This window comes from Erythrolamprus reginae, chromosome 1 (assembly GCF_031021105.1).
Source record: "Erythrolamprus reginae isolate rEryReg1 chromosome 1, rEryReg1.hap1, whole genome shotgun sequence".
NCBI lineage: Eukaryota > Metazoa > Chordata > Lepidosauria > Squamata > Dipsadidae > Erythrolamprus > Erythrolamprus reginae.
The window spans coordinates 43667033-43679385 of record NC_091950.1 but is presented as its reverse complement, the minus strand read 5'-3'; the positions used below and the strand labels follow the sequence as shown (position 1 = coordinate 43679385).

The window sequence follows — 12353 nt, the reverse complement described above, 5'->3', positions numbered from 1 at the left end:
AAAAATATTGCTAAGATAATTGCATGGATTTGTTCAGGAGTCAACACTGGCAAGAGGCAGCGAATAAATAAATACATTCCAGCAATGTTCCCTCTAATTTTTTTTCGGTGTGGGCGGAAAAGTATATTGTCTGAGCGACAGTCCCTTTGGGACTGGGTGGCATAGAAGTATAAATAAATAAATAAATAAGTAAAAAAAATCCCTTCTTTTTTTATTAAAAGAAATTAATAATAAAACAAAACCAAAATCTATTACTATTATTATCTTCTCTTTTTCCATTCCTGTCTCCTCCCCCCTTGTGTGTGTGTGAACTCTTGAACCATTTCCAATTAGAAGTGAGCTATTGGAAATGGTTCAAGAGTTCACACACACACACACACACACACACAAACGGCTGGGTTTTTTTTCTCTGTTATTATTTGGGTGCTTTTTACCATATGCTTTAAATCAAGAGTCATTTCTCTCTCTTTCTCTCTCCCCCTCTTGCTCTCTCTCTCTTTCTTTCTCTCTCTCTCATTTTCTTTCTCTCTCTCTATTGCTTTCTCTCTCTCTCTCTCACTCTTTCTTTCTATCTCTCTTGCTTTCTTTCTCTTCCCTCTCTTGCTATCTCTCTCCCCCTATCATTTCTCTCTCGATTTCTCTCTTGTTTTCTTTCTCTTCTCTCTCTTCTCTCTCTCTCCCTTTTCCCCCCGCTTTCTCTCTTTCTCTCAGCAGCGGCATTGGGCAGTAGCCGTGGGGCGGCGGCAGGGCGATCAGCTGTGAGGCGGAGCTCCAGAACGGAGGCACCGACGGCAAGGGGGCTGCGAGAGCGCTTTCTCTGAGCGCTTCCGGAACGCCTGCCCTGCCTCTGCTGCAGCCCCCTTGCTGGAAGTCTGGGACGAAAGCGCTCCCAGCGAAGGGGCTGCGAGAGGGGCAGCCGCCACCGCCATGGGAGAAGTCGCGCCCCAAGGCAGGAGGCAGCGGAGGAGGAGAGGGGGCGGATCGGGTGGGCAGGGGGCAGGGCCGAGAACCCAGGGGCGCGTTTGGCCGGAGGCACCGTGGGGAGGCAGGGGTGGCCGCGGCTCCCTTTCCTCCTACTGCCGCACCTCCCCGCCCCCGCTCCCCCCAGGCTGGCAGGGGGATGGGGAGCACACGCCCATGGAAAAGGGTGCACAGGGGGGTATTTTGGGGCGCGCGCACGCGCACAGCTTACAGGGAACGCTGCATTCCAATAAACTCTCAAATCCATATACACAGAAATACAAAAAGGGCTGAGGGCTACATATACCCTGTAAGTTATTCATTTCTGCTTTAACTAAAAATGAGGCTTCCTGCTACTATGCACCAGCTTATGTTCTTCTTGGCATAAGCAGCATGCTATTGTCAGGTAACCTGCTTCCTAAATTCTCAACTTTGTTTATTATCATTTGGTCCCATAGGGAAGGCTAAAAAAATCAACTAGTGCTATGGATTGCCTTGTATAGAAGACTCAATGCTTAATTAAGACGGAAGTCATTCAAATTGAAGATGCTTACACAAGATGAAATGTTTGAGTCCTCTGAACATTGCTACAATATGTGCTTTTCTATTTATACCAAAGAACATTTTTGGGGGTTGAAAAATACAACTTGGAAAGCAGTTTCTTTTTCTACTCCTTCCTTCCTCTTTTTCTTGACCCTAAGCCAGTGATATTCCCCGTAACATATGAGAAGCTAATCTAGATTCAGAAATGTTACAGCAGAACTGAGCTTAGTAGAAATCTATTTTTAAAAAAATCATACAAAGCACACTGAAGGAAAGAAAGAAGTCCTTAATCATAAGGAACACACGCGAAGAACAAGTCAACGAATAAAAAATCAGCTAATAAATGTCATTTATTTCAGAGGCGACCAACATGGTTCCTACATGTACCAAACTGCCTATTGGACCTGAAATATTAATTTATAATTGATATACAGTGGTACCTCCACTTACTAACTTAATTCATTCCGTGACCAGGTTCTTAAGTAGAAAGGTTTGTAAGAAGAAGCAATTTTTCCCATAGGAATCAATGTAAAAGCAAATAATGTGTGCGATTGGGGAAGCCACAGGGAGGGTGGAGGCCCTGTTTCCTCCCAGGAGATTCCTAGAGAGGCCCCACAGAGGCTTCTCCCTGCCTTTTCTGGCTCTGTTTCCTCCCAGGAGATTCCTAGAGAAGCCCAACAGAGGCTTCTCCCTGCCTTTTCCAGCCCTGTTTCCTCTTAGGAGATTCCTAGAGAGGCCCCATGGAGGCTTCTCCCTGCCTTTTCTGGTTACAGTTTCGGAGGCTTGGGTTTGTAAGTGGAAAATGGTTCTTGAGAAGAGGCAAAAAAAATCTTGAACACCTGGTTCTTATCTAGAAAAGTTCGTAAGTAGAGGCGTTTGTAGGTAGAGGTACCACTGTATATGAGTAATTGTATAGAATTTCATGCATGTCTTTTTATAAAAATAAAGGGAGCTTGAAGTCAAATAATCAAATTGTAACCTAACTGGATCCAACTTATGTTAATTCAAGACTTCCAAACTGGGACACTTACTGTTCCTACTAAGGGATAAAGGAATCCTGCACCCACGCTGGCTCGGACATCTCTTATGGGTAAGATGAATCCGGTGGGCACCCCTTTCTGCTCCGGGTCATGAGACAATGACAAATGGGTTTTAGCCATGCAGATAGGCAGGTTTCCAAATCCCTAGATGACAAACAGAGAAAGGACAATGATTGCAAAGGAAAGGACATCACTTGAAGTGCATGCCAGAAAAAGGTTACCAAATTATACAAAGTCACATTCATTTGGCTCTAGCCTTTCTTAGTTTAAGCAGATCAATTGTGTCACAAATTGATTCATCTGAGTCTGTTGGATTATCTCTGTCTATCACAGGACCTTTAGTTTTAACATTAAAAAAATAATAGTCGAGTAGGCTCAGCAAGGAAGCGACATAGATCTACTCTTACGCTTTCATTTCAGGGTTGTCTGCCCCCATTTAATGTTGTAGGTGTGTCCCTGGCGCTAAATATATAAAGCATTTTCTAGATAGATCAGTCCAACATTAAATATATATGGCAGGCAGGAAAAAACGCCATCACATATTTCAATTTAAGCAAGAAACGGGGCCCTTCACACATTCTGGGATATCCAGTAAACTAAAAATCCAGAGAAACTATCAAATTTGAAAAGTGATAAATGCATTTTGAATGGATTCGCAGGAAATTAAGAAGAAAAATTCTTGTATAGCATGTAGAAAGAATGTTTTTGTATGAATTCATCTAAAACTGTTTGTGTGATATATGTAATACATAATTAATCAAAAGAATCTGGACTGCCATCTGTCAGAAATGGTGTACGGTCTCCTTCTTTGACAGGGGGTTAGACTAGATGACCTACAAGGTCCCATCCAACTCTGTTGACCTGTCTGTTAAATCTCTCCTATTCGATTGTGTTGCATGATTTTAAATGATGAGTTTTTAGATGTTTTTTTAAATTAACAATTGTTGTTATTGTTGTGAGATGCTCCGAGTCTCCAAAGAGGGGCAGCATACAAATCTAGTGAATAATAATAATAATAATTATAATTATTATTATTATTATTATGAAATTTTGAATATAATCTCATGAAAGTGCCATATTAAAACCATGACAAAATGCTGAAAGACGTCTTCTCTTCAAAAAGGAAAAATTTCTAAAGAATTTTGCACTAGTTTTATTTCTTAAAAAATGTAGTTATGCCCAATTCTGCCTTGCATGTCCAAATAAAATCAGAAGATGCATTAAATTTAGCCCAGACACAGGATGCCTGTAGGTGTACCTGTTGGGTATATTGAATGATTTTCAACTCCGCTTCTGGCAGCAGTTCAATGTCTTTTGCTCCATAGATGTTCTGTGCAATAATTCTGATCTTGTCTACAACTGGCAGCTAGGAACACAAAAAAGGGGAAAACATATTAGAGAGTTCCTTCGATCCTCACAACATGCTGAATTAAGACACAGCAACCCTTTAGACTGTAGAAAACCACTGCAGTTTCTCCAAACATCCTTTTTCATTAGAAAATGTACTATAATATAACTGCAACAGGAAAATAGGATGCTTGGAAGCAGACAATCTTGGCCAGAATTCTCTAATCTGCTGCTACCCAGATATGTTTGGATTTGTAGTCCCCCAAATTTCTAAATCAATATGAAAATCTCAACACAATCAGGGGGCATTGGAGAACAGAGTATACCAGCCCAGTTTCACAGAAACAGCTATTTCTAGGTATTTCTTCAGATAAAATATAATACAAATTAAAAGAAGCCTGATGCAATCTCACAAAAGCTTCCTTTAGACCAGTGCTGGTTAAGTTTTTTGTCATTTCATGTTGAAAGTGTGTGCGTGTGTCTGCACCCCTAATGCAATGTGTGTGCCCCTGCACATGTGCATGCAACACCCCCCCCCCATATCCTATTTTGGACCTAGCAGCCCTCCCTGTAGCCTCCTGGGACCAAAAGTGGGCAGCAGAGGGGGGGGGGGGGCGTAACCCCTGAATACACATGTGACCCCCTTGCGCATGTATGTACATCTCCTGCAAATATGGCAGAGACTCAAAAATCAGCTGGCCTGCACATACAAAGGGCAAAGAACTTTAATGAAACTTCTAAATCATGTAGATGAATACATATAAAATGTAGCTTCCTACAATTATAAGTCACGAGAAGACATAACATTTTAAAAACAACTCCTTCTCTATGCTATTCCATCAAATAACTTTAAAAAAAAGAAGAGGAAATATCAAGAAACCTGACAGGAATGACAAGAAAGTTTCAAATTGTTGTAGGACATTAAAATTCAGGGCTGTTAAGAAAGAAAAAATGTGGACAGAAACTTAATGACAGCTAAAACAGCATGATTTCTAGTGAGTTTAAGTATTCTTTCAAATCATCCATCATCAAGACACTAAGTTTTAAAACTATATTATTTTCCTCCTGAACATAGAAATCAAGTTCTGGCTACTGGGAACAGCTGCAGACGATGTTGGAAAATAATTTGATTGTGCTGCTGAGTCAAAGACCATGAAACCTGAATTAGATTTAGTTGAAGAGAGCCAGGATATTTGTCTGCATTTATAAATCTGGTTCAGCTAATATCCCCATGGAAGCCAAAACAAATATTTCTACAACCAGCTGTGATAATCCCGCATATCTGGTTCCGTTGTCATAATCCTAATACTCTGCTCAATAGCCAAGATTTTTCCCTTTCTGAAATTTATTTAAATACTGTATTTCAGGGGTGGGTTCCAACTTATCTCACTGCAGGTTCACTTCCTTCTACGCTACATTGATGCATGGGTGCAAAGCAGTGATGGGCTACCAAAATTTTCACTACCATGCTATGGTCGTGGCTTATGCCTTTTGTTTCAACATCTTTCAGTGGAAAGTGTTGGTTATTACCTATGAAGCCCTTCATGGCACCGGACCAGGATATCTGTGAGACCACCTTCTGCCGCATGAATCCCAGTGACCGGTCAGGTCCCACAGAGTTGGTCTTCTCCGGGTCCTGTCGACTAAACAATGTCGTCTGGCGGCACCCAGGGGAAGAGCCTTCCCTGTGGCGGCTCCGACCTTCTGGAATCAGCTCCCTCCAGAGATTAGAACTGCCCCTACCCTCCTTGCCTTTTGTAAACTCCTTAAAACCCACCTCTGTCGTCAAACTTGGGGGATCTGAGACATCTCCCCCTGCCTATGTAGTTTTAGTGCATGATATGACTGTATGTATGTTTTTTTATATTGGAGTTCCTTGCTTTTAGATTTTTTTAAATGTACAATTGTTATTTTAGATTTTAAACTATTAGATTTGTCAATATATATTGTTTTTATCACTGTTGTGAGCCGCCCCTAGTCTGTGGAGAGGGGCGGCATACAAATCTAATAAATAATAATAATAATTATTATTATTATCATTATTATTATTATTAATTGGGTCCTCTGGGGTGGAGCTCCAAATTTTGCTACCGGTACTGTGTTCCTGACAGTACCCGTAGGAACCCATCACTGGTGCAAAGTATGTGCACGCATGCACAGTGCTGATTTTTTTTAAAAAAATGCCCCCCCCCCCCCAAGCTAAAACCAAGAAGACAGTGCATGCACAGTGCCGGAAACTCAGCTTTTGTGCACGTGCAGAAGAAAAAAAATCAGCAAAAAGTCCCCCTCCCCAAATAGAAACATAGAAACATAGAAGTCTGACGGCAGAAAAAGACCTCATGGCCCATCTAGTCTGCCCTTATACTATTTTCTGTATTTTATCTTAGGATGGATATATGTTTATCCCAGGCATGTTTAAATTCAGTTACTGTGGATTTATCTACCACGTCTGCTGGAAGTTTGTTCCAAGGATCTACTACTCTTTCAGTAAAATAATATTTTCTCATGTTGCTCTTGATCTTTCCCCCAACTAACTTCAGATTGTGTTCCCTTGTTCTTGTGTATACTTTCCTATTAAAAACACTTCCCTCCTGGACCTTATTTAACCCTTTAATATATTTAAATGTTTCGATCATGTCCCCCCTTTTCCTTCTGTCCTCCAGACTATACAGATTGAGTTCATGAAGTCTTTCCTGATACGTTTTATGCTTAAGACCTTCCACCATTCTTGTAGCCCGTCTTTGGACCCGTTCAATTTTGTCAATATCTTTTTGTAGGTGAGGTCTCCAGAACTGAACACAGTATTCCAAATGTGGTCTCACCAGCATTCTATATAGCGGGATCATAATCTCCCTCTTCCTGCTTGTTATACCTCTAGCTATGCAGCCAAGCATCCTACTTGCTTTCCCTACTGCCTGACTGCACTGTTCACCCATTTTGAGACTGTCAGAAATCACTACCCCTAAATCCTTTTCTTTTGAAGTATTTGCTAACACAGAACTGCCAATACAATACTCAGATTGAGGATTCCTTTTCCCCAAGTGCATTATTTTACATTTGAAAACATTAAACTGCAGTTTCCATTGCTTTGACCATTTATCTAGTAAAGCTAAATCATTTACCATATTACAGACGCCTCCAGGAATATCAACCCTATTGCACACTTTAGAGTCATCGGCAAATAGGCAAACCTTCCCTACCAAACCTTCCCCTATGTCACTCACAAACATATTAAAAAGAATAGGACCCAGAACAGACCCTTGTGGCACACCGCTTGTAACCTGACTCTGCTCAGAATACTCGCCATTAACAATAACTCTTTGATGTCTACGCTTCAGCCAGCTGCAAATCCATTGAACTATCCAGGGATTAAGTCCAATCTTCACTAATTTATCTATCAGCTCTTTATGTGGAACCGTATCAAAGGCTTTGCTGAAGTCCAGGTAGGCAATATCCACGGCACCACCTTCATCCAACACCTTTGTGACATAGTCAAAGAAATCAATAAGATTAGTCTGACATGATTTGCCTTCAGTAAAGCCATGCTGATTTGGGTCCAATAAGTTATTGTTTTTTAGGTGCTGATTTATCCTCTTTTTGAGTAGAGTCTCCATCATTTTAACTACAACTGATGTCAAGCTAACTGGCCTGTAGTTACCAGCTTCTTCTCTACTGCCCTTCTTGTGAATAGGCACAACACTGGCCATTCTCCAATCCTCAGGATAAATAAAAAAAGATGGCGGTGTCCACAGACCAGCACCGACAGAACAGGCTCTGTGACATCACCAGCGGTTTGCTACAGGTTCTATAGAACTGGTGCGAACCGAGAGGAACCCACCTCTGTTGTATTTCCTTTCAAAGGAGCCCAGTAAATAAAACAGGCACTGTATTTATTTATTTGACTTATATGCCACCCAATGCCAAAGGACCCAGAACCTAAATAATTTAGAATCTAAATAAGCAAAAAGGCCTTTCCCCAGGAAGTTGCCTTCATCCCAGATTTTTACCCAGCTAAATTTTTCCAGCATCTATTAACGTACTTCTGTTTTTAAACTGTGAGCCTCAATTTTCCTTTGCTATTCCCAATCTTATTTTTAATAGGATTATCACATTTCCCTTAGCCTTCATTATGATTTTGGAGCCAAAGTTGACTCCAGCTGAAGGGCAAATCTTTCAGTGACGAATATTGTAGAACAGAATAATCTTAAGGCAAAAACACTGATTTCTGCCAACTACTGTGATTACTTGAAATGATGCATTTAAAATGACATCCACCCCCGAAGGCAGGGAAGAAAAAAAAACCCACCTTCCATTACTGTACTGTCATTTTCTCCATATTGTAAATTATTTGTAAAAGAAATTGTCTTCCTTTCAAATGCCGAGTTGCATGTGCATCTCTGCGTTAATACAATCACCGGGCAAATCCATTTCATACAAAGTTAGAAAACAAGCCATAGTTTCCATCTATTTGTTTTGCATTTTCTTCCTTAGCATTTCACTTCTCCTAAAAAGAGATAAAGATTCAAAACAAAGCCTTACCTCCACGTCGTACAAGAACCGGAAATGGCTTGGGGCCTGTGATGCCCTTTGCACAGCTTCTGCTAATGCCACAGCTCCTTTACCTCCATCAGCCCAGTGGGTGCTTTTGACAGCATCCCAAGCACCAGCTTCTTTAGCCATCCGGATGACCAGTTGTAATTCTGCCTCTGTATCTGATCTGCAAAGGCAAACATTACCGGGTTTTCTATTAGAATGCCAATATACCAATACTTAACCTTTCAAATAATCCATTGCCTATAATTAATATACTGGAAATGCCCTGCCTTCTATGCTGTACAAAACATCTTTCCAGTTTCAGCAATAGTGAACTTTAGTAGCATACTGTTGTGGTTAGCTCTGGCCCAGCTCCTGCCCCAAGGACTGTGGATGTGGGGGAGACATCCACATGCTGCAGGCCTGTTTTGCCCCTGGTGGAATCTGATGATGAAGGCTCCTCTGACCAAGAAGACATGAGTGACAGGGAAGAGGAGAGTGTGGCAGACAGCTCAGAAGGAGATCAATTATCTATCTCCTCCTTGGATTCGGAACAAGAGTTAAGGATACAGCCACGCATGCGGAGAGCGATGCATAGGCAACAACAACTGAGAGATTATTATCAAAGAAAATGAGGCCACCTTTGGTTGGGTGGGGCTGTGGTGATTAGTGAGGCTGCTATAAATAACAGCCTGTGGGTTTGGTCATTGTGGAGGATTATCTGATCGTTGTGTTTCGTGCCTGCTTTACTGACTTTGACCTTTTGTGTGCTGATTTTTCCCTGCTTTGAAACTAAACCAGAGCAAAGGGTGTTTCACTTTGTGAAAGAAGAAGGACTGTGAATTGCCTCACAACTGCAAGCTAAGTATCACAGAACTGATAAGGGACTTGTACAAATTACCAGTTTGTTTGGAGACGAGTGCTCTTTGCTATACCAAAAGAGGGCTTAGGTTAAGTGAATTTTCATTATAAAGAACATTGTTTTGAATTTTCAAACGTGTGTGTGTCTGAAATTTGTACCTCTGAATTTTTGGGAGGAGTCTACCAGAGAGCCCAGCAGAACACATACAAGGACTAAAATTACTGCCAGACATGGTTAGTTTTGAAATTGTGATGATTATGGTTCAAACAAACCATACCTAATAGCATGTGTTAAGCAGGAAACTATAGCACAAGAAAGAGACTCAGACTTAATTTTAAAAAAGGGGAGGGAGAGAAGGTACAGATACACTTACAAGATATACAGTGATCCCCCGGGTATCGCGATCCCGATCATTGCGAACGGCTATATGGCGATTTTTCAACCCGGAAGTCAAAACACCATCTGCGCATGCGCGCCCTTTTTTCTATGGCCACGCATGCGTAGATGGCGCCGAGCAGATCAGCTGCTGGGCGGCTTCCCTGGGTCTTCCCCCTCTTGCTGGCGGGAGGGCGAGCGGCGGGCATCAGCGAGGAGTTTCCCCACCGCCCACACAAACTCCTTGCTGCTGCTGCGCCCGCTGCTTGTCTTGTCCGCCCGCCGCTTGTCCGCCGCCTGCCTGCCCGCGCGCCCGCCGCTCGCCCGCCCTTCGCCCGCCCATGCCGTTCGCTCGCGCCGCTTCCCAGCTGAGTCCTGAAGCCAGAAGGCAAAGGCGAACTTCCGCGTTTGGCTTCGGGACTCAGCTGGGAAGCGGCGCTGGGGTTTCCCCACCGCCCACGCAAACTCCTCGCTGCCGCTCGCCCGCCCTTCACCCGCCCACGCCGTTCACTCGCGCCGCTTCCCAGCTGAGTCCTGAAGCGAACTTCCACGTTTGGCTTCAGGACTCAGCTGGGAAGCAGCACGAGCGAACGGCGTGGGCGGGCGAAGGGCGGGCGAGCGGCAGCGAGGAGTTTGCGTGGGCGGTGGGGAAACCCCAGCGCCGCTTCCCAGCTGAGTCCCGAAGCCAAACGCGGAAGTTCGCCTTTGCCTTCTGGCTTCAGGACTCAGCTGGGAAGCGGCGTGAGTGAACGGCGTGGGTGGGCGAAGGGCGGGCGAGCGGCAGCGAGGAGTTTGCGTGGGCGGTGGGGAAACCCCAATCTTCGGCTCCTCGCTGCTGCGGCGGAAGTAAAAACACCATCTGCGCATGCGCAGATGGTGTTTTTACTTCTGCAGCGCTACTTTGCGAAAAACCGATCATTGTGAGGGGTCCTGGAACGGAACCCTCGCAATGATCGGGGGACCACTGTACACTGGTAAAAAAAAAATAAAGGGAGCACTCAAAGAACACATCCTAGATCTGAATGAATGAAATATTCTCATTGAATACTTTGTTCTGTACAAAGTTGAATGTGCCCAACAGCATGTGAAATTGATTGCCAATCAGTGTTGCTTCCTAAATGGACAGTTGGATTTCACAAAAGTTTGATTTACTTGGAGTTATATTGTGATGTTTAAATGTTCCCTTTATTTTGTTGAGCAGTGTGGTTATTGGAGCCTATCTTAATAAACTGTAGTAACTTGTAGCCTTTTTGTTATAGTTTCCTGATTTGGTTTGCTTCATTCATTTGGTCGAAAGAGCAATAATGTATTTTATTTTATTGCACCTTATTATATTTATGAATAATAATAATAATTTATTAGATTTGTATGCCGCCCCTACTTGTGATATATCACTTATTATTTGTACATACACTGAGAACTTAGGCACCAGGGACAAATTCCTTCCATGTCCAATCCCACTTGGACAATGATTCTGTTCTTTTCCGTTCCATCCTGTCCCATCTCATCCCATTCTATTTTCTTCATATTGGCTATTTTAAACCCTTGCTACTAGCACTGAACTGCCTACCAAGCAGGTGGTTATATTAATTGATTAAACAAACACATTCAAAATAAAAGAGAATAATTTGACAAAGGGAAAAACAAATACTTCACCAGAAGAGCCCTTCACTCCTCTACTCGAAACAGAATACCCTACGAAAGCAGACTATCAATCCTAGATCTAGAAAGCTTAGAACTACGTTGCCTAAAACACGATCTAAGTATTGCCCACAAGATCATATGCTGCAACGTTTTACCTGTCAATGACTACTTCAGCTTCAATCGCAACAACACAAGAGCACGCAACAGATTCAAACTTAATATTAACCGCTCCAAACTTGACTGTAAAAAATATGACTTCAGCAACCGAGTTGTCGAAGCGTGGAACTCATTACCTGACTCAGTAGTGTCAACCCCTAACCCCCAACATTTTTCCCTTAGACTATCTACGATTGACCTCTCCAGGTTCCTTAGAGGTCAGTAAGGGGCGTGCATAAGTGCATGTGTGCCTTCCGTCCCCTGTCCAATTGTCTCTCCTGATCTCATTTATCTTTTCTTCCTTTCAAATATGTTCACCTATACTTTCATATCTTTTCTTCTATTCTTTTCTTTATTTATATTACAGTATTACATATCTATTATCTTCAATGTGTATTATGTATTGGAAAAAATAAATAAATAAAATAAATAAATAAATAAACTATGCAGAATGTTTAATCTTGATGAAGATCATAGTGAAAGAAAAACAACCACCTCCTTGAGAATTAAATATTCAACATTAGGGAGTGAGTCCTTTCAAATTGAGTATAAAAGCTATACGGGCAGGGTTGAAAGAAAGCAAAACATGGCTGGGAATCTTGCTGTACTTTTTAGCCTTGTAAAACTCCCCAAACCCTTCAAGGTGGAATGGAGAACTGAGCCATTTCCTCGAACATGGATGCCAGCTGGGAAACAAAGGAACTATATCCTGTAGGAGAAAAGGGATGCTTAAGCTTCTTTAGCTGAGGCTGATATTCCAGTGTGGGCTTGAAGACTTGAATCTAGAAGGATGGGATTTCTGGAGCAAAAACCACAGAGGCAATTCAGCTACAGTGAGTAGAAGAGGAATAACATGAAATATTCCTTTGAGGTAAGAGAAGCTGGGGAAGGCT

The 12353-nt window shown here is 42.4% G+C and overlaps 1 protein-coding gene across 1 annotated transcript in view; it reads right to left on the bottom strand.

Annotated features, from left to right (window-relative positions):
• The window catches only part of MTHFD1 (methylenetetrahydrofolate dehydrogenase, cyclohydrolase and formyltetrahydrofolate synthetase 1), an 85826-nt gene that overhangs the window by 8253 nt on the left and 65220 nt on the right, over window positions 1–12353 (bottom strand). The window contains exons 24-26 of the mRNA XM_070751049.1: window positions 8430–8607; window positions 3802–3909; window positions 2535–2687 (exon numbers count right to left, since the gene is read on the bottom strand). Of these exons, the coding sequence (XP_070607150.1) occupies window positions 2535–2687; window positions 3802–3909; window positions 8430–8607 (439 nt within the window). The remainder of the gene's footprint in view (window positions 1–2534; window positions 2688–3801; window positions 3910–8429; window positions 8608–12353) is intronic.